Here is a 23178-nt window from a genome sequence, read left to right on the forward strand (position 1 = left end):
AACAATTAATGTCCTAGAAGTATAATGGGGGAAAAAGGCAAAGCCAGGTAAAGTAAAAGAGAGAGAGCAGTGGTGAGTAATGCGACACTGGGGTAAGACAGATCAGAAGGTAGACATGCCTGGCGGGAGTGATGCGTACGCTTTGCCAAATAGAAAGGTCTTGAGGCGCTTGTTGAAAGTAGGGTGATCCAGTTTAGGCAGTTCATTGCAGTTTAGGTTCACTGCAGATGACACCAGTTCTGCCCACCACTGTCCCATGGGATCTCCTCAGTCTGCTGTAGAGCCACAAAGAGTAGCAGCCCCCCCCCCCCCCCCTCCACATCATTGCCTATCTCACTTCCAAACCAGCTTTTGCTGACAAGGGATGTAGAAACCATGCCTGTAGGGTAGCATTTCTGACGCACTCCTGAGAAAACTAAAGAATCATGGAATAGGAGGCCAGGTTCTGGTGTGGACTGAGAATTGGTTATTGGACAGAAAACAAATGGTGGGGTTAAATGGCCATTTTTTTCTCAATGGAGGAGGGTGAATAGTGGAGTGCTGCAGGGATCTGTACTGGGACTGGTGCTATAAATGATCTGCAAATCAGAACAAGTGAGGTGATTAAATTTGTAGATCATTTTAAAGTTGTCAAAAGACATGTGGGTTGTGAAAATTTGCAGGAATACCCTAGGACTTGGTCAGCCAAATGACAGATGAAATTTGATGTGGACAAATGCAAAGTGATGCACATTGGGAAGAATAATCCGAATCATAATTACCTGATGCTAGGGTCCGCTTTGGGGGTCAGCACTCAAGAAAAAGATCTAGGTGTCATTGTAGACAATATTCTGAAATCTTCTGCCCAGTGTGTGGTGACAACCAAAATAACCCCAGGGTGCTAGGAATTATTAGGAAAGGGATGCAAAATAAGACCAAGAATATTATAATGCCTCTGTATCGCTCTATGATGTGACCTTACCTTGAGTATTGTGTTCCATTCTGTTCACCGTATCTCAAAACACATATAGCAGAATTAGAAAAGGCTCGAAGAGCTATCAAAATGATAAAGGGGATGGAACTACTCCAGTTTGAGGAAAGGCTAAAGAGGTTAGGGCTCTTCAGCTTGGAAAAGAGACGGGTGAAGGGGGATATGATTGATTTATTGCATTTGTATCCCACAATGTGGCTTACAATATATAGTGGAAATGAGAGGAGAGTTAATATTAGTGTAACAGAAGTATATTGGGTAATGGAAAGTATGATGAAGATATAATATGGGGCACTGTTAACAATGCTTAAGGTCTATAAAATCCTGAGTGGTGTAGAACGGGTAGAAGTGAATTGATTTTTCACTCTTTCAAAAAGCACAAAAGCCAGGGGGCACTTCAGGAAATTACATGGAAATATTTTTTCACTCAAAGAAAAGTTAAGCTCTGGATCTTGATGCCGGAGGATGTGGTAGCAGTGGTTAGTGTATCTGGGTAGTTTGGACAAGTTCTTGGAGGAAAAGTCCATAGTCTGTTGTTGAGATGGACATGGGGAAGCCACTGCTTCTCCCAGGATTAGTAGCATGGAATGTTGCTCCTAATTGGGTTTCTGACAGGTACTTGTGACCTGGATTGGCCACTGTTGGAAGCAAGATACTGGGCTAAATGGAGCATTGGTCTGACCCAATGTGGCTATTCTTAAGTTCTTATGTTATCTCTTTCCTCTGGATTAAATATATTTTTGACTCTTTGGATGTAAATGTCCTTTCTCTGTTCAGGATAATGTGGACAAAACTTGATGGCGGAATGTAAACATGACGCACAAAAGCATTGCAGTGAGCGTTTTGAAGGGAAGGTGGGGTTGGAGGAGCAGCCAGAGGGGAGAGATGGATCGAAAGGTGACAAAACAGTACAATTTTGTGATCTGGGTTTCCTGTCTCTGTTTTTATTTACAAATACTTGATATGTGAACAGCAGTTTATAAATAAAAGGCATGAGAGAATCAATGGGAGAACAGAGGGAAGAGAAATCCAGTATTCTGGAATATTGGATTGTAGGATTTTATAGACTAGAGAGAGCAATTTACGCTACACTTGGCATTTCGCCGGCAACTAGTGTAACAACTAGTGGAATTCAAACATAAATTCATGGAGATATGAAACCAAATTGATTTTTGTGGATGATGAGCCGAAAAGTTGACAAGGTTCTCTGGGCTGGGATCTCCCCTAGCAAAATCTCCCCTGCGTGTTAAATGGTTTTCAGGATGAAGAAACAAAGATTTGTAATGTAATATGATTCTTGTATCTCATTAACTCTCTCTAAAAAAAAAAAGTGGGTAACAAAAAATCTACAAAGGAGAAAATGGTAAAACAGATCAATTAAGCCAGAAATTTTTCAATTTCTTATGAAAAGTATGTAGAAGAGATGCAGAGTTCCAGAGGAAGAGAGTTAAAAAAGAAAGAGCTTGGTAACAGAAGGAATATTCCAAAATTTTTCCTATCTAATGTTTGAAATGATGGGTATGCACTTGGGTATTTTTTATGATTCCTGTGGGTCCTGTGGAGACAGGAAGCAGTAGGATGTGAGTCAGCCTGTTCCATTCAGGGGACCTTGAGCTGGGAAATTCTTTGATTTTGAAATGACAAAAAAACGTTTGACAAATTCAGGTTATGCTTCCCCTCCCCTCCCCTCAACTGTTACCTGTTTCCCCATCTGTCATTGCTGGTGACGATGTTTAATTTTAGGGAGGGCTCTCCAGCTCTGGATGTAGTCATGTGACTTATGGAGAGCAGTTGTTCACAAAATGAAATGTACCGGGGTATTTGGGTTTTTTTTTTGCCCAAGGTTTATATAGCAGCTAACTTGGAGGGAGCGGCTTTAAGGATGTCACCAGCAACCTATCATGTGCCCTTTATCTGCGCTTTAGCATGTGACATGATAAATCTAGTTTCAGGACTGAGGTAACAGAGCTGACTTGGAGGCTGTCTCGGTGACACTGCATTGTGGATGTCTTTCCTAGTCTGCCTTCCGGACTTGACAGCGTGCTGTGTGCATTGGGAACTCCCAGAGTCCTTATTCTTGCTGTGTTTGTGTTTCTCTTTCCATGTCGGCGTTTTTCTATTATAGTCTAATTCTGGTCTTTAAACACAACACACTTCAAGGATTTTGCTCTGTTCAAGGCTGCTTCTCTTTTTTTTTATTTTATTTATTTATAAGATTTTACATATATAATCAAGTACATACTTGTTTGAAAAGCAATATGTTACAGAATCAATAAAGAAGAAAATTAAATTACAAAAAAGAAAAAAACTTAAACTTCTGCTCAAGTCCACAATTTGAAAACAAGGTGTTTTAGAAATGGAATATGTTTTAAGCGTATATTTTTTAAGATGAAACTAACAAAAATAACAGGCTAGTGTCAACAGCGTTTAAACTAAATCAACGGGTAGGTGGTAAGGTACCCCTATTTTGCCTTGAGATAAGAAATGTTGTTAGTTGAGCAGGATCAAAAAAAGTAAATTTATTTGACTGGTATCTTACCACACACTTACATGGATACCGCAAGAAAAATGTAGCACCCAGCTGCGTTACTGCTGGTTTCATTAATAGAAATAGTTTCCTACGTTTTTGTGTCTCTCTAGAGACATCAGGGAACATCTGAATTTTCTGACCAAGAAATGTTTTATGCTTATTTTTAAAAAACATAGACATCAACCATTGCTTGTCTGGTGCAAGCGCCACAGTCACTACTAACGTAGTGGGTATTATATCTTCAGTGTCTGTTGATTCTAATAATGCCGTTACATTCAGCGAGTGATCTTGTTCTTTTTTTTCCTCCAAGATTTCTTTAGTTGGTAAGTAGTAAACATACGTAAAAGGGGGAATCAGCTCCTCTTTTATTCCAAGTATCTCCGTCAAATATTTTTTCCACATTTCCCTAGGGGGCTTAGTAATCTGTTTAGGAAAATTTAACAACCGTATATTGTTATTTCTAACGGTATTTTCAAGAAGTTCAGTTTTTCTCCTTAATGAGGACAAGTCCTTCATCATTGCTTCCTGGTGTGTTTGAAGTGTTTTCATATCTAAGTCATTTTTTACCTTTGATTTTTCCAATTCCCCTACTTTTATATCCAATTTTTTTATTTTTTCCTCATGATTTTTCATTTCCTGGTTTAACGTATTTATTTGAGGAGTTAGTGACTTCCCTAAATCTGCTATCAAGGTCCACAAACAGTCCATAGTTACTTCAGCAGGCTTTATAGTTTGAAAGGAAAAAAGTGGTGGTATTACCTCTTCCTGTGAAGACAAATCCACGTTCAAACCAGCAACATTTCGTTCCGAAATCGCTGGTATGGTCGGTGTCTCAATCAAGGCATATTGCTCTCCAACCGGCAGTGGTTCCGCCTCCCGACTCTGATCGGTCTCACCACCGTCGGGGGAACGATTCAGAGTCGTCTCCGAAGGAGTGCTAAAGCCAAACGGCTGTGGGGGCGGTTCCCGCATGTCAGGGCTGAGCGTAAGCTCGAGTCCAGGAGACGCCGCTGTGCTTCCATCTGCACCAGCGTGTATCAGCGGACTTATTCCCGACAATCCTGGCGCTGTACGAGATGATGGCGCAGTCATCTGTAAGAAGGAGCGGATGTCTTGCAACGAAGATACCGTACGCTCTGGGGCCCGGGAAGCAGACTTGCCTCGTCGTTTCGGCATCTCTAAGGTAACACTGACGAACTGCAGGAGCACTGCCTGCTAGCGTGTTAGTTCAGCAGCCATCTTGTTTTCACCTTGGTGCCAAGGCTGCTTCTCTTAACACTCTTTTTACACTGGCTCGGAGAAAATCTGATTGGCCCCTCTGTTCCCACAGTGCAGATAAAAGTAACTGAGCATGAGCCAATTGCAGATGGTAGGTGCAGTGTAAAAAGTGGGGAGGGAGGGGGACAACAGAGTACCAAGAGACGGACTAAATCTAGAACCAGTGTGTACTGTCCAAATATCGCCCTTTTGTGTACAGGAGCATTTCTTTTAGGGCGTAGCCAGACCCTTGACGGAAGGGGGGGCCAGAGCCCAAGGTTTGGGGGTGGCACATTTTTGCCCGTGGCCGCTACCGCTTCCACCCCCCTGCCACCACTGCGAAGGTACCTTGGCTGGTGGGGGTCCCCAACCCTCGCGCCCTGTTCTGCTTTCAGTCGCTGTGCACGCTCGTTTTAATGAATCTGAGCATGCTCAGTTTCATTAAAATGACCGTGCACAGCGACTGAAAACAGGACAGGGCACCAGGCAATGTGAGACCAGCACAGGACAAACGCTTTACCTAGCGGGGGTTGGGGGCCCCAGGCCCCTGTAGCTATGCCAGGTTTTTTTTTTTTTTTTTAAGCTTTCTGGTTGAGTGAAGTGCAGAAAGAAAGAGGGGGAAATGGGTAGCAGAAGTGAGGGGGAGAGCCAGAAGCAGGACATGTGGAGACACTCTGTTCCTGTTTTTTATATAGTGGGTGTGGCTTGGGCACAGTCCCAGGCCTTTAAAGGGACATATCTTGACCTTTACCTTTTACAAGTGGCTAAACTGTAATTACTGCTAAATTGAACTCCCAATTTAATTTGTAGGTCAAACTCCCAAATTTTTTGATATGCTTGTCTATTGTGTAGTTCTTTTATCTTTTTTTTAAATATTTTTTCCATTGTCTAGTTTTTTAAATCTTTTTAAATCTTTTTGTCATCTTTAGCTTATTTGTGCGTCAAGCGCTCGACATTGCGGGTTTTTATCCCAGCAGGGGGAACACTGTTTTCCACCGGCTTCTTCAGGCATTTGCTTGTGTGCTCAATATTCAAACTTATTAGGGAAACAGAATCCTGTTGGGATCCGGTAGGAGTGTCATTACCTTTCCTGCATAGTCTTGCTTCATTTGGAGAGACCTGGTGGTGATGCATGGGCTGAGCAGGTTCCCTGACAGCCTCCAGCGATTTTTCCCATTTACCTTCCACTGGTATATTACTGGACAAGCACTAAAAGGGCTATTTCCTGATCTAAGAACCAATATTTACATTTCCCCTTAAGACATGTAAATGTCTAGAATACTAGCACTCAGTGTGCACAAGTGCACGTGTACCCATGAAAAAGCCCGCAGGATGCCTAAGTGCTATCTGTAACAATGTACCTCACTATCATAGCGTGTAAATGCAAGGGGCAGAGTAACGAAGGTGGCAGTGGCTAGGTTGCCCAAGTGAGTCTTGGAAACTGTTACCTGCTTTGTTTTCCTAAACCACCTGTTATGGGAAGAAAAGGAAAAATATTGCCTGACCTGTTGCAAGCCATCCCCCAGCTGCTATGAATGATTTCTGCTTAACTTCAACAAATGCCTTGGCTGTGCAGTCGCTGGCGGTTAGAGGGTGGTATCTCCCCACTGCCCCTTAAGGACCATAGGCTTCCCTTGCAGCCCAATACACTGGTATCATGAGGAGACTTGTGGAGTGGAAAGCAGTGTGCAGAACGGGTTTGGCTCTGCTTTCTTTGCGAGCAGCTCCTCGGTTATTGACAGTGGCTGGATCAGATTGTCAGGAATCGCCTCAAGTAGTGACGGGCTTGCTTTGTGGAGCCCCTGATTGCTTTAGGGAAAGTTGTTGTTGTGTTTTTTTTTTTTCTCGCTGTATGGCAAGTTAAGGTAACCAGAGAGGTAGTTATCTAGTCTCTGGATGGAGCATTGTAGTCCCTTATCGAGCAAGCAAAGAGATCGAAATTGAAGTCTTGTTTGAAACTCTTGAGTCTGACGTACTTGAATGATTTGGTAACCCCAAAAGAAACTGGAAGTGATGACAAATCTTGTCGGGGTGAAAAATGTGATTTACTAATTTCCTAGAAGAACTGGACTGACTGTGGGAGGGATGGTACAAATTTTGGATGTCCCAGTAGACTTTTACCTCTAGGTCCACAGCAGTACCAAGAGACAGACACTGGGATATATCAGATCAAACAGGTTGTCGGCTAAATGTATCTAGTCCTCTGTATGAATTTGGTCAGGTGGCATTAGCTATTTTGGTAGCTACATTTATATAGGAATTAGAGTGTCTTTATTTTAGGGATAGGAAGCAGCGCTTCTCGGGTCTCCAGATATGGCTGGGGCCACCCAGAAGAAGAGACGTGTATTTTTGTTGCTAAGGCCTTGGGCCCTTCAGTTGGGGGGGCTGTTTTTTTTTCCTTTTTTCTAAAGCTTCCCTGTGTTCGGTATAAGCGTTTGTTTTTTTTTCAAACCTTTTACAGTTGTTTGAGTGACAAAGTTTTCCCATCCCCTTCTGCCTCCTCTACCCCTCCTCCAATGCTCACCTACCCTTGCTCATACCTATCCTACTCCCTTCACCCTTGCCCATCTCTACCTACCTACCTATCTCTTTTATTATTCTGTTATCCTTAACTTATATTTTCTCTATCAATACGTTGTATTCCCTATTACTATGTAAGCCGCATTGAACCTGCTTTGAGTGGGAAAGCGCGGGGTACAAATGTAATAAAGGTAATCGTCTAGAGTTTGTCTGCTTGGACTGTTCGGTCTTTCATTGACTCAGTGTTGAGCTTGGCAGTCCTGTCATTATGCCTTTACTTATGTGTGTATTCTCCAGTTTACTCCGCTCCCTGTATATTGTGGACTTTAAACTAGGGCAGTTGTATAATATTTTTCTTATATATGATCTATTTTTTTTGCCGAGTATTAATGCTTCTGATAGTCTGAAACTACATTCAAAAATATTCTGCAAATTACGTGTTTCCCTGCCACACTTGGGCACCTGCATTTATGCCAGCTGTATTGTGGAAGTAACCGTGGGCACGTAAAGGTTAAGTGTGCCAGGGTGGGGTTGGGACGCCTGGGCTACCGCACCCTGGTGGGTCCTGGATATCCAGGTGCTGTTAGAAAATAAGGCTGCTAGTATGTCTGTTTCGTGCATCCACTGGTAAAATTGTCCCGTTGGTGAAAAATTCTTTCACTCACTGTGGCTTTAAATAGTAACCCTACAGGATTTCACATCTGAAGGCAGTAAATTTATTTTATTTATTTTATTGCATTTGTATCCCACATTTTCCCACCTATTTGCAGGCTCAGTGTGGCTTACAGAGTTTGGTTATGACATAATCATTCCATGATATCAGTTACAATTAGTAATGTTCGGTTAAGTGGAGTCTTCCGGCTTCCTGGTGCAGTGAACTGTTAATATATATATTAGAAAAAACTACAGTATAGTTAACAAGAAATTTTGCAATATTGCTTCCTTATTTAGTCTTTTATTGCCCCCTCCGCTCCCTCCCAAAAAAGAATCCTATATAATAATTCTTACCTCCAACGTTCTGTGCATGGGACTGTGGCTCCCTGGAGGTGGTGGTCTGCTAGGCAGACACGCACCGACGTCAGTGACGTCAGGACAGCTGATTCCAAGGCAAGGAGAGGAGTCCTCCCCCTGCCTCGGAATCATGTCACACCCCCCCCCCCCCGGCCCGCCGAAAACCGCCCCCCGCTGCCGTTGTGGACTACCTGTGCTGACGGAGGACCCAACCCCCCGACAGCCGAAGTGCTGTTGTGCCCTTCGCGTTGTCCATCTTCTCTGCAAGTTTCTCTGCATGCGTCTGACGTCGGACACACGCAGAGGAACTTCCAGAGAAGATGAACAACGCGAAGGGCACAACAGCACTTCGGCTGTCGGGGGGTTGGGTCCTCCGTCAGCACAGGTAGTCCACAACGGCAGCGCTGGGGGGGGTGGTTTTCGCTGGCATGGGGGGGGGGGGGGTGAGGGGGCCGTAGCGGGGGGGGGGGGGGAGAAATAGCGCCCGTTTCCTTTCCTTCAGAAACGGGCCTTTTTTACTAGTGATGCAATGTTTTATGCTTAAATGGCCACACACAAATTTTTACTTTTACCATATGAATTTAAGTAAGGTATCAAATACTTCCTTAATTTTAGGACTGACACAGGGAGGCCTGGGCTCGAGCTGTAACCAGAGCACTCTGAAGCTTTGTGTTTGCTGCTGTTCCAACTGAAACATGAGCTGCAAGGTCGCAGGGAAATGCCTGGTTCTTAAGCCCATGTGTTCCCTGGGAGAAGAGCCTTCAGTCCCTCATTTGAGCTGTGCTGTCACATAATAACCCAGAATGCCTCTGGGGGGGGCTGCAGATGGTTTAGTGTTGCACATACCATGACACTAGTGACTCTTACTCCCAAACCAGGGTGTGTGGAGTATGATCTCACACTCAGAATGTACTGTAATACTTGCATTGTGCCAAACTTCCCTCTGATGTAACGTGCACAGGCAGCTTAATCCAGATGTGCTTGAAAATTTCTTTGCCACCCGAAACAACGGGCAGTATTTCTGCCTCATTTTATTGGTCTCAAACTGCATTTTTTTTCAGCATCTTTTCTGTACACAATTCAGAATAGCTTGGGACCGATATATCTTTATGATGGCCTTTTACTACTCTGGTTTCCTCCCATCATCAGTTGGAATGGGGATTTCCCGGCTGATAAGAGAATTATGGACAATAAAGTGGTTAAAATCATTGCAGCACTTTTCAACTTCAGTGAGGTAATGTTTACAACATTTTCCAGTGGTTAACATGTGCCACTGTGTGCCTTTCTGTATGTCATTAGAACTTTGCTGCCAGCTATGAGAGGTGACTTTTCCAGCTCTTTCTTACAGAATCTACAGATACCAGTATTCTCCTCCTCCCGGTTGATTTAAACCATCTTGTCCGGAGCTACAACTATCGATCACTCGTTAGGTTTCAGTTCTCTTCTGTAAATGTTCATACATGCGGCTTTGATCAAAGAATAGTTCCTGGATCACCGCTTTATATTTCCGTCTGTACTCTTGTATTTACTGCTTTTTTTTTTTTTTTTGCATTGGTTGGACTTAGAAGAGAGTTGCATGGGGACAGAAATCTTACCCATCCCCGTAAGAATTTAATGGTATATAAAAGAAAATTCCGGTCAGCTCCCTCAGTCTCTCTCTGGATTTGAACCACAGCACTGTAGGCAAGGAAGGAACGGAAGTTGGAACTTGGAACACTCTGGTGTGCACATGTAAGATTTGTCTCTGATGTGCTGAGAGGTCACCACATGCATGTGCCAGTAGGTCAGGTGACATCCGATGCTCATGCCTGTGTCAGAGCTGAGGTCTGCGCATCAACCCGGGAGCAAAGAGGATTAATTGTAACCTAGTAAGTGACAGCAAATAAAGACCTGAACGGTCCATCCAGTCTGCCCAATAAGTCACACTCATTATCAATTCATGATTAAATCAACGAGTGTGATATTATATACTTGATTATGGTCTTTCTTTTCGTGTTTCTGGAACATAGTCCATAGAAGTCTATCTGGCCCTATCCTTATGTTCCGAACTGCTGGAGTTGCCGTTGAAGCACACTCCAGTCTTTGTCTTCTCATTTGTGGGACACAGACCGTAAAAATCTGTCCAGCACTGTCCTTATGTTCCAGCCACTGAAGTTGCTGTCTAAGCCCTTTCCAGCCCATCCTAAACCAGATTTCCCATGTATGAGACACAGACCATACAAGTCTTCCCGGTATCAGCCCTAGTTCTTCACAGCCACTTGACACATCCATACACATGCAGCCTTTTAAGGTTAGGTTTTTTTTTTTTTATAACTTCCATTTTCTAATTAGAGATCCTCTGTGTTCTTCCCATGCCTTTTTGAATTCCGTCATCATTTGTGTCTCTACCACCTCCTTAATGGAAGACTTTCCACATTTGTGATGTTAAATCAAGGAGGAAGAGGAGGAGACAGCACTCAAAGAACTTGGTACTCGGTAGATGAGAGGCTGGTGCAGGTGCAGCTTACACTTCCGTTTGAACCCCACAGGAACTGGTTCCATCCCCGCGGGAACCCTTCAGGAACTGGTTCCGTCCCCATTCCCGTGCAGCTCTCTAGTTGGACTATAGAAATGCAGAATATCAAGAATGCTGATCTGATTCCTGGAGTTTTTTTTTTTCTCTTCCTTTGGAAATTCTGTTGCTTCCTTCTCTCTTTGGCATTAGTAGATTCTCACTCCTACTCCATGGAACGCTTGTCCAAGTGTAATAGTGGAGATGGGAGTCTGGATGTGTGTTATATTCCACATGCACAAAAGGTGTTGAATCTGACACTAAGTGAGCCTGGAAGCTTGATAGATATAATTTGTTTCTCAGAGGTCCATCCATTCCTCAGGCTTGGGAAATGTACAGTTCACCAATAGTGAACCTGCCTAAAGGTGGATATAACCTACTGTTGGTCTGCCAGGGTCACAGCTGTCTAATACTGGCCCTGGCAGTTATACATTTTAAAAACTAATATACTGTATATAGTCAAATATAAACAGATTTTTGGGCCGAAAAAGGCCCAAAAATGGGGGGTCTCAGTTGAGTCTCTTCTCCATTTCTAGCCCCCCCCCCCCCCAGCGACCAGCACTTTCCTGGCAATTCCTTCCTACCTTTCTTCTGGATTGGTGCTGGGGCCAATTCTGCTCAATCTATTTGTGAGTGACATTGCTGGAGGATTAAAAGGTAAGATTTTCCTTTTTGCAGATGATACCAAGATTTCTAACAGAGTGGACACCCTGGAGGAAGTGGAAGACACGAAAAGGGATCTGCAAAAGTTAGAAGAATGGTCTAACATTTGGCAATTAAAATTTAATGCAAAAAGTGCTCAAAGTGATGCATTTGGGGAGTAGAAACCCAAGGGAGTTGTATGTCCTAGGAGGTGAGAGGCTGATATGCACAGACAGGGAGAGGGACCTTGGGATGATGGTGTCCAAGGACCTTAAAGTGAGGAGTGGCCTAGTGGTTAGGGTGGTGGACTTTGGTCCTGGGGAACTGAGGAACTGAGTTGGATTCCCACTTCAGGCACAGGCAGCTCCTTGTGACTCAGGGCAAGTCACTTAGCCCTCCATTGCCCCATGTAAGCCGCATTGAGCCTGCCATGAGTGGGAAAGCGCAGGGTACAAATGTAACAAAAATAAAATAGATACTATTGGAGATTCTACATGGAATGTTGCTACTATTGGACATTCCACAAGGAATGTTGCTATTCCACTAGCAACATTCCATGTAGAAGGCTCTGTGAGTCTGACGTCCTGCAAGATTTGTATTTCTGAACAACTACTGTACCTTTCTCGTTTTTTGACTCCATACATTTCCACTCGCAAACTGTCCTAAGCTTCCTTTCAATCGATTTAGACTGGATAACCATCCATTCTAGAACCTTGTAACAGTCCCTACTCTCTGGAACTCTCTCCCTCTTTCTCTTCAGGTAGAACCTTCTCATACGTCTTAAAGCAGCCCTGAAACGGTTCCTCATTGAAGATGTCTTCTCCATTTAAATTTGCATCTACATCTGATTTCTCCTTGTACTAGGTGTCCCCTCCGTGCCCTCTAGTATCAGCAGTTGACACCAATAGCTCTTTTATTTTACAATTTCCCCTCCCTTGCTGCTGTTTATGTGGTCCCCCCACCCTTTTCTCCTTCATCTCTTTCCTGTCATAAGTTGTAGTTCTTCCCGAATTTTATTACATTGTGAACCGCTCAGAATGGTACTTCGCAGGGTGGTATATCGAGCTCAAAATAAACTTTGAAACATTTTAATTTATGAAGGGATTTTTTTTTCCACACATACACCATTGTACACTTATATACTTCAGATTGACTGTACATCTTACTCTCTGGAGCAGTCCGCCCTTGGCATCTTTGGTTTGTGCCAGAGGGTAATGGAGGGTGCTCAGCTTCCCTAGTTCTCAGTATACTGCTCCAGAGCTGCCAAGTTCAGGAGGGGGACTTGTAGGTCAGTTTGTGGAAGCCAGAAATGAAGATCAGGGGGAGGCGGGAAGATTCAAGAAAATGAATATACCTCTAGGAGGGGATGAGGGAAGAAGAAATGGGACCACATGGGGGAGGGCCTTACAAATGTATATTTTCCTAGGACACAATATACTGCTTAATCCAACTTCCCTGGTTCTCAGCCCACTGCCTTAAATACAGACACTAGGTGGCACTGTCTAGTGACTGAGACTCCTTCCTCCGCATGAGCTCCATGTCTTATCCGGCCTCAGCCCATGTGGGTGAAGAAGTCCATCATTGTGCAGTGCTACCTAGCATCTGGATTTAGTGCCTGTGATTGCAAAGTTCCATAAGAAGACACCAAGAGGACAATGTAATGAGTTGTGTGTGTTTAAAGCTCGTGCGGTTTAAAAAAAAAATTACCCAATACAGCAACCAAATGATATATATACTAAAATATGCATGCCAATTTCTATTGAAACATATATGTATGTCCTAGTATACCAGAGAGGAGTGTTGCATGGATATACACTGCAGTATATGAACATCAGGTTAGGCATGTTAGACGATGGTATAATTCCATGCGTATGAGTAAATGCGCAAGGCCTCTTCCCTTAATTTGTTTGTTTGTATCAATCTTGTCTCAGATGCTGCAGGACTGTCCCAAGGCACGCAGAGAAGTGGAGCTGCACTGGAGAGCATCCCACTGCCCGCACATCGTCAAGATCATAGATGTGTACGAAAACTTGTACCAGGGGCGGAAGTGTCTCCTTATTGTCATGGAATGGTGAGTGCGTGTCACTAGTTACTACATAATAAGCAGAGGTCTCAAGGTGACAATTCGATAGGCCACCTACAAGGAGGGGACACTTGACACTGTAACATCTGGATGCCACAGTAGAATCAAACATATAAATGGCAAGTGACCGACTCACCTGTAAATGCGCAGTAGAGACTCCCCTCTCTGTCCCGCCCTGGCATCAAGACGTGATGAACGTTAGAGGGCGGAACAGAGAGGAAAACGGAGTCGGACTGCTAGACACTGCCGCCTGGAAACAAACATCGCGCGCACCAACCTCCACGCTCCCGCCCCCCTCCGTATCGGGGCCCCCTGCACTGACCTGACAGCGCCTCTCACCTCTGTGTGGAAGCGCTGCAGGCGCTGGGAGACGTACCTGTGCTGTATCCCATGAGCTCCTCTTCGATTTGTAGGCTGTAGCTTTATAAGATGTTTGTGGAGGCAGAGGAAGGAAGGTGACAAAGCTGTGTTAATAACTAGGAGCCACACCTATGCTGCATCCCTGTGTACCCCCTTGCATTTGCCCGCTGTAGCAGCTGCACACACCCTTATAGTGCATAGGGTGCTTAAGCGTGTACACGTTTCGCGGGTGTCTAGTGTTAGAATTCTTTCTTTTTAATTGCTTCACCTCGGCTCACTCTTGTACATAAGCTCAGAATAGATTTAAAGTGAAGACATTTTGGGAGGTTCTGAGTACAAAAAGAGAATGCTAACATCTGGAACCCAGCTTCTAAATATCCACTTTTCCTCTTTCAGTTTGGATGGGGGAGAGCTGTTCAGCAGGATTCAGGACCGAGCGGACCAGGCGTTCACAGAACGAGGTAAAATTCCATGTACTGCTCTCGCAGCTCTGTGAGTCTTCATCCCTCACAGAGTTAACAGTACCAAAAGTGTGTATGTCTCCGACCCCTTTCCCTGTGTCCAGGATTAATGTTCACAATCCATCATCTGTGTTCTGTAATCCCTTCTTGACTTTTGGACTGTTAAACTGGTATCCTTTTTGTGCCCATTTCTTTACACCTGAAGGTCCTGATCTTAAAACTGGACATCTGTGTCGAAGTCCAAAAACTCCTCTACTACTAATCATTTCTATAGCGCTACTAGACGTAGTCAGTACTGTACACATTATATGCAGGTATTTTTTCTCTGTCCCTAGAGGGCTGACAATTTAAGTTTTTGTACCTAGGGTAATGGAGGATTAAGTGACTTGCCCAAAATCATAAGGAGCTTTAGTGGGAATTGAGCTCAAGTTACACTGGGCCTTCAAGACTAGGACAACAGGAGTACTACTACTTAACATTTCTAGAGCGCTACTAGGGTTACGCAGCGCTGTACAATTTAACAAAGAGAGACAGTCCCTGCTCAAAGAGCTTACAATCTAATAGACAAGTGAACGGTCGGTCCGATAGGTATAAAGATATACCAGGGGATAAGAGTAAATACACACATTTCACATTGCCTTCCAGGCCAAGGATAAACATGCACGTCAGCATCTGCATGACACTGGGGCTGGATCTGGGTAACTATTTTACAAAAGGGTGCAGAGGTTTTTGAGTGGAGAAGTAGCCTAAAGGTTAGTGCAGTCAGCTTTGATCCTGGCAACTTGAGTTCAATTCAAATAGAGAGGGCAATACAGCATACAGACAAGGTATACAAACAAAAAAAAGCAACACTGGGCCTTCAAGACTAGGACAACAGGGAGTACTTTATTGACAGGTGACCCGACACGTGCCGTGTTTCGGCGTCAAATGCCTGCCTGCCTCAGGGGTCAAAATTATGATTCTGCAGTGTATAAATCGTGCAGATCAAATGCCTCAACACATCAAAGTGCTATAATTTGGAGATGTTTACCCTTGGCCTGGAAGGCAATGTGAAATGTGCATATTTACTCTTATCCCCTGGTATACCTTTTAAAAGGGCGCAATCCTGAGTTGCTCATGCAACTAAATTGGCTTAACGAGCTAATTGGGTGCTACAGCCATTGGTGTTGGCAACATTTTGGATTTGTGCATGCATATCGCTAAGCGCTAGTGTGCAGTTAAAAGGGGTGGGGGGGTCGGGAGCATTCCCCTGAAGATGCGCACAGTATTACAGAATTCTTGGGATCCGCCCCCAATGGGGGCTGGCATTTAAAGCAGTTTTCAGAAGGTGTAACTCCGGCACCCAAAGTTAGGCGCGAGATATGCACTTAAGCGTGCTCTTTAGAGTACAGCGTTCCATGCTTATATTTTTTTTTTTTTCCCCACTGCCCAAATTTGGGCACCGTTTACTGAATCTGCTGTGTACTCATGTATTTTGTAAGCGCGCTGCATATCCTGGGAAGGCCTTCACATGCTTTTTCTGTGCACGCATGCTTTATATACAAATGTGGTTATCTAATTTCATAAGACCCTTTTCTGAGTAAATCAGGCCTTGCACACAGAAAAACCTTTGTAAAATTACTCGTGTGTTTAAATTCTTGGATTTCCTTGGTTGACAAAATGTTCTTGGTGCTACTGAAGTAGATTTGCTTACTTTATTTATTTTTTGTCTATTAGATTGTAAGCTCTTTGAGCAGGGACTGTCTTTCTTCTATGTTTGTGCAGCACTGCGTACGCCTTGTAGCGCTATAGAAATGCTAAATAGTAGTAGTAGTAGTCTCTTGTAACCAGAGGTGATATTGTGATGTCGTAATGCCTCAGGCCACCAATAAGAGCCAACCTCATCAGTGATGTCACAATGGCTTGATTGTCCTATACTTGGCTCACTTTTATTACATAGCTCTTTGAGCAGGGACTGTCTTTCTTCTATGTTTGTGCAGCGCTGCCTACGCCTTGTAGCGCTATAGAAATGCTAAATAGTAGTAGTAGTAGTAGCCACCATAGCCCCCAGAGGGGCTCATGGTCAACATTTGAAGTTTCTAGCATGAGCCCTGTTGCATGATCCCAGCAAAAGACTGTTGCTGTAATGACCAGACTCCCTGCATTTGGGAGGGGGTGGGGGGGGGGGAGTTGTGAGGCTATAACATTTAAGGGGGAAGGGTGTGTTGCAGAGCGAATGTTGAGGGCGCTAGGATCTCTGCACTGGATCTGACTGTGCAAGAAACTGCAAAGAGCAGGAGGAAACTACCGAGATAGGAAAAACAAAATTGTTGACTGCTGTTGAGTGATTTCTGCTTGTATTACTGCAGAGGCTTCGGACATCATGAAGAGTATTGGAGAAGCAATTCTGTATTTACACTCCATCAACATCGCACATAGAGATGTCAAGGTATTGTGACCCTCTCGTCTCCTTCCTTTCTTCTCCTGTAGCTGCACAGGCTTCAGCTAGACCAGTGGAGGAGGAGGCACTGATAGCAAGCCTACAGGATGACAGATTTTGATGTTCAGTGGTGGAGACCCTTAAAGGGGTCTCTGGCAATCCACAGGTGTTTACTAGAGGAGATCTGAGAATTTGCAGGATTTGGGATTAGCTGGTTGTGCTGTTACTTTCCAGGTTGGTTTGGTTTGCTGCTTTTTATACACTTTCTGCTGATTAGGAATGCTGAGAATAAGAAACATTTCGTAAAGTTCATCCAGGTTAGTCTGGGGTAACAAAAATGACAAGAGGCAGATGGCATCTTCATAGATGAATTGTTGAGGCATAAGCTTTTGAGGACCATCTGACAAAGTAGTCTGTGGTTTTTGAAAGCTCATGCCTCAAACAGAAGTCATACAGGATCTGACCTCTTAAGAATGATACAGTTCTCAGCATCATCCCAGAGGTGTCTGACACCCAAGGCAAGTGCACCAGTCATGCCCCTCCATCCTCTGTTCTTAGCATCTTCCCTCTACACCCCCCCCCCCCCCCCCCCCCCCGCAAGGCGACTTTGGATTTTCCTTCATCAAAAGTAAAGGCAGTGCGGTGGCGGCCCTTTCAGCACTGCATTTGTGCATGGCCTGTCAGGTTCCACACCCTTTAACACAGAGGAGGAGGGCAAACGTGATCTTCGAGGGCCACAACCCAGTTGGGTTTTTAAGATTCCCACAATGAATACGCATGAGATTTATTTGCTTACAATGGGAATCTTGAAAACCAGCCTGGGTTGTGGCCCTTGAGAACTGTGGTTGCCCACCCCAGTGAAACGGGGAAGATCATGGCAGGCCTTGAGCTTGTAAGCAAATCCCGTCAAGTCTGCCTTCCTAGGTGGATAACTAGTCCCCCTAGTGGTAGAGCCAGCTATGGCAATAAGCAGCATAAAATGTATTGTACTGTTTTGAGGTCTTGCCAGGTACTTGTGACCTGGATTAGCCACTGTTGAAAACGGGATGCTGGGCTTGATGGACCTTCAGTCTGTCCTAATATGGCAGCGCTTAAGTTTTATATAACATCACTCAGTGCTGAGACCTTTGCACCCATCCTTCTGTCAAAATACCACATTTTAAAATGTTTTATTTGTTACAGCCAGAAAATCTTCTCTACACCTCAAAAAGGCCCAGTGCAGTCCTAAAGCTCACAGACTTTGGCTTTGCCAAAGAGACGACATCACATAATTCTCTCGCCACCCCCTGTTACACACCTTACTATGTGGGTAAGTAACCTTATAATGATGAGTTCTGAGGAGGAGCCGCAATTTGCTAGAAACTGATACCCCATTCACTTTGCTTTTTGTTTCAGCTCCAGAAGTGCTCGGGCCAGAGAAGTATGACAAGTCCTGTGATATGTGGTCTCTGGGTGTGATCATGTACATTTTGTGAGTACTGGACAACTGTCACTTCGGGGGGGAGGGGGGTGTAAATCAGAGAGTATGTACATCACCTACAGTTCATTTTTCCATTTTTGTGAGATGGGAGATGACATTTTAAATACTTCCATGGCAAAAATAACGCAATTGAGCCTCTTTCAATTGAAAGACACTCTGGAATAAGGGGGCATAGGTGACGGTGAAAGGGGACAGATTAAGCAGTAATCTAAGGAAAATCTACTTTATGGAAAGGGAGAGTGCATATGTTGAATGGCCTTCTGGTGGAGGTGGTGGAGACAGAATGTATCTGAATTCAGGAAAGCAAGGGACGAACATGGGACAAACAGAAGGGCTTTCCTAAGGGAGAAGAAGGGACAGAGGGAAGAAGCCATATGGTCTTTCTGCTGTCGGTTTTATGTAGATATCTGAGCACATAATGACCTCGCAAAAACCTGTTACAATCTGACGCAGTGTGATCTCTTTGTAGGCTCTGTGGCTACCCTCCCTTCTACTCCAACCATGGCTTGGCAATATCTCCAGGGATGAAGAAACGGATCCGCATGGGGCAGTATGAGTTTCCCAACCCCGAGTGGTCCGAGATGTCCGAAGAAGGTATGGAGAGTATATCGTAAGGACTGCTGGGCTTTGTCGAGAGGGGTAGATGACCTTTAAACAGTGGTATAGAAAGGGGCTGTAAAGTGAGGTATATGCAAGATTTTGTGATGGTTAAAATGTCTGTGAAAGTAGGTAAATGCACTTGCCACGCTGGGAAAAGACCAAAGGTCCATCAATCCCAGCACTCCGTCTCCGACAGCGGCCAATCCAGGCCCCAAGAATCTGGCAAAACCCCCAGAATTTAATAACGATCAATGGACTTTTCCTTCAGGAATCTGTCCAGACCCCCTTTAAACTCAGCAAGGCCACCTGCTGTCACTACCTTCTCCGGCAATGAGTTCCAGAGTCTAACCACACGCTGAGTAAAGAAAAACTTTCTCCAATTTGTTTTAAACCTACCACATTCTAATTTCATCTTGTGTCCCCTGGTTCTATTATTGTTAAGAAAGCGTAAACAAACGCTTCACATCTGTCCGCTCTACCCTACTCATTATTTTGTAAACCTCTATCATATCACCCCTCAGCCGCCTTTTCTCCAGGCTAAAGAGTCCTAGCCGTCTTAACCTCTCCTCATAAGGTAGTCGTCCCATCCCTTTTATCATTTTCATCGCCCTTCTCTGCACCTTCTCCAATTCCTTTATATCTTGTTTGAGATGAGGCGACAATGCAGAGAGCTTGTGCGGTAGTTATTCCTGATAACTGGAATAGCAAAGGTTGCTACTTTTACACACGGCATATGTTACGAATAACTTTTTCTTCTCCACTCTTAGTGAAACAGCTGATCAGGAACCTCTTGAAGACAGACCCCACACAGCGAATGACCATCACAGAGTTCATGAACCACCCTTGGATTATGGTGAGATGAGGCTTCAGCATGTAGCCTTCCTCAGTTTCTTGCTGCCAAACCACCCTACACATGTGGAGTAGGGCAATCATACTGACCAGTGTTGGTAGAGACGTGCATACTGTATTATGGTAGCACTCTGGAAATTATATAATAACATTTCACACCTGAGGTCTTACTCCTTTGTTTATTACTAAACCAAAACATGAAACAAATAACAATAGAAACTACACGTTACCTATACGTTTACTATTACACGGTTTAATTGTATTTTACTGAACTGTAGTTTGCCTCACGGTCTTGTGTAAGCCACATTGAGCCTACTACTAGTGGGAAAATGTGGGGTATAAATGTGTTAAAAAAGAAAAATAAAAAATGTATGGTCAGTCTACTGTAGAGGACATGATCAGAACCCCAAAAGAGTAAACAGTATCCTTAAAACCAGTGGCACTTGTATGCTAAATGACAGTGGTAGACACTGGGCCATAAGGTGAAGTTGAACCCTTCTCAGCAATATCTATTTCTATATGGGAGAGCAAATATAATCTTTAGTAGGTCTGTTTTATATTTGCTCTCCCATAGAGTTTGACATTATTGCTCTATTTTGTCATTTCTTCTCATGTTGTCCGGATAAGATGCTGACACGTTTCTAGTAAATAACCCCACCATGGATGCATTTTTCTTCCTCGTTGGCGAGACACATAAGGTGTTTGTATATATTGTCTTTTCGCCTTTATTTAAAAGAAGTATTTTTGAGGAGGTTCCTACTTGACCTTATGGCCTGGCATCTGTAATTACTATTCTCCGAGGACAAGCAGGCTGCTTGTTCTCACGACTGGGTTGACGTCCGCGGCAGCCCCCACCAACCGGAAGAAGCTTCGCGGGACGGTCGGCACGCAGGGCACGCCCACCGCGCATGCGCGGCCGTCTTCCCGCCCGTGCGCGACCGCTCCCGCCAGTTACTTTTTTTCCGCGACTGGAGAGAGTTGTGCAATTGCCTCTCTCTCCGTTCAGCCGCCGGATTTTTCGACCGCGTTTACGCGGATCGTTGTTTTGGATCCCCGTTCGGTTCCTCTTTCTTTTCTTTCTTTGTATTGTTAAAAAAAAAAAAAAAAAAAGATTTTCGCGCGTGTGGAGCACGCGCTCCCCTTTTCCCTCGCTTCCAGCGGGGACGCCTCGTTGCGGCCTAGTGGCCGCTCGGTCGGCTAGTTTTTTCGTGGTGTGATTTTAGCCACCATTGCCGACTTTGACTTCGCCGACGCGATTTTTCCGTCGATGTCCTCGAAGGTCTCGAGTGGATTTAAAAAGTGTGGTCGCTGCGGCCGGCCGATCTCGCAGACCGACACCCACGCTTGGTGCCTCCAGTGCCTCGGGCCGGAGCACAATCTCAAGTCGTGCGCGCTGTGTCTCGGTCTCCGGAAACGGACTCAGGTTGCGAGGCAAGTTCTGCGGGACCGTCTTTTTGGAACTTGCGCCGGCCCCTCGACGTCGACCTCGACGGCATCGGTATCGAAGGCCGGTTCTTCGGTACCGGTATCGATGCCCGAGACATCGGCACCGATGGCAGCGACCCCAGGAGAACAGGTCCCGTCGGCCCGCCGGTCCGCCGGTGAGAGTGGGGTTGAGAGGCCGCGTGGGCAGTCGGCCCCGGCCACTCCCTCAGCTCGTGAGCCACGGGACCGAACCCTGTCGGACCCGGTACCTCGAGACCGAGGGGGATCGACCTCCTCCTCCTCCATGCCCTCCGGCGCCGGTGACGTGCACCGGAAAAAAGATAAGAAGCGCCGTCACCGGGAGCCCTCGGTGCACCCTGAAGAGGAGTCGACGCCGAAGCGTCATCGCAGAGAGGAGAGATCTCCGTCGGTGGTGGAGGTACCGACGCGTCGGGGTTCCGGCACCTCGGTGCCGTCTCCTGGCCCCCAGCAGCTTCTGGCACCGACACCCTTACCGGCCCCACCGCCTTTCCCGACAGCGGGCCTGGACGAGTGCCTCAGAGCCATCCTTCCGGGGATCCTGGAAGGGCTGATGCGCCAGGCTGTGCCGGCGTCGGGGGTGCTTGCGCCCCCGGCGCCGATGACTGTGGCGCCGGCGAGCTCTAGCCCGGCGCCGGGGCTGTCGACACCGCCGCCGCTTGCGGTGCCGGTCTCGACCGCCACGCAGGTGGAGTCCCCGTCGATGTCGATGGAGGGAGCTCCGTCCCCGCCGGCGCGGGAGTCCACCGCTCGACGACACCGAGACCTCGGTGCCTCGACGTCGAGCCGGGCCCGGTACCGGACTCAGCTACATGAGCTAATGTCCGATACCGAGGATGAGGACTCGTGGGGGGAAGAGGAGGACCCGAGATATTTCTCCTCAGAGGAGTCTACGGGCCTTCCCTCGGACCCCACGCCGTCACCGGAGAGGAAGCTCTCACCTCCTGAGAGTCTCTCCTTTGCCTCCTTTGTGCGGGATATGTCTATAAGCATTCCCTTTCCCGTGGTCTCTGTGGAAGAGCCGAGGGCCGAGATGCTCGAGGTCCTCGACTATCCATCACCACCTAGAGAGTCCTCCACGGTACCGCTGCACAATGTCCTGAAGGAGACGCTGCTTCGGAACTGGGTGCGACCACTAACTAACCCCACCATTCCCAAGAAAGCAGAGTCCCAGTACAGGATCCACTCTGACCCAGAGCTCATGCGGCCCCAGTTGCCCCATGACTCAGCGGTCGTGGATTCTGCTCTCAAGAGGGCACGGAGTTCGAGGGATACCGCCTCGGCGCCCCCGGGGCGGGAGTCTCGCACTCTGGACTCATTTGGGAGGAAGGCCTACCAATCCTCCATGCTCGTGACCCGCATCCAATCTTACCTGCTCTATATGAGCATCCACATGCGGACCAATGTGCAACAGCTGGCGGACCTGGTCGATAAGCTCCCGCCGGAGCAGTCCAGGCCATATCAGGAGGTGGTCAGGCAGCTGAAGGCGTGCAGAAAGTTCCTGTCCAGGGGGATTTTTGACACCTGTGACGTGGCATCTCGTGCTGCGGCCCAAGGTATAGTGATGCGCAGGCTCTCATGGCTGCGTGCCTCTGACCTGGACAACCGCACCCAGCAGAGACTGGCTGACGTCCCTTGCCGGGGGGATAATATTTTTGGCGAGAAGGTCGAGCAGATGGTTGACCAACTGCATCAGCGGGAAACCGCTCTCGACAAGCTCTCCCACCGGGCGCCTTCAGCACCCGCCCCCGCGGGCGGGCGTTTTTCCCGGGCTCGGCAGGCTGCACCCTATTCTTTTGCGAAGCGTAGGTACAACCAGCCGGCCCGAAGGCCTCGTCAGGCACAGGGACAGCCCCAGCGCGCTCGTTCCCGTCAACAGCGTGCGCCTAAGCAGCCCCCTGCGCCTCCACAGCAAAAGCCGGGGACGGGCTTTTGACTGGATCCACGGGAACATAGCCGCCCTACAAGTGTCCGTACCGGA

The 23178-nt window shown here is 46.2% G+C and overlaps 1 protein-coding gene across 1 annotated transcript in view; it reads left to right on the top strand.

Annotated features, from left to right (window-relative positions):
* Positions 1-23178, top strand: part of MAPKAPK2 (MAPK activated protein kinase 2) — a 64131-nt gene that overhangs the window by 31535 nt on the left and 9418 nt on the right. Inside the window, exons 2-8 of the mRNA XM_030220990.1 lie at positions 13413-13552; positions 14321-14385; positions 16734-16813; positions 17987-18113; positions 18200-18275; positions 18754-18878; positions 19652-19737. Coding sequence (XP_030076850.1) covers positions 13413-13552; positions 14321-14385; positions 16734-16813; positions 17987-18113; positions 18200-18275; positions 18754-18878; positions 19652-19737 — 699 coding nt within the window. The remainder of the gene's footprint in view (positions 1-13412; positions 13553-14320; positions 14386-16733; positions 16814-17986; positions 18114-18199; positions 18276-18753; positions 18879-19651; positions 19738-23178) is intronic.

This window comes from Microcaecilia unicolor, chromosome 12 (assembly GCF_901765095.1).
Source record: "Microcaecilia unicolor chromosome 12, aMicUni1.1, whole genome shotgun sequence".
NCBI classification, from domain to species: domain Eukaryota; kingdom Metazoa; phylum Chordata; class Amphibia; order Gymnophiona; family Siphonopidae; genus Microcaecilia; species Microcaecilia unicolor.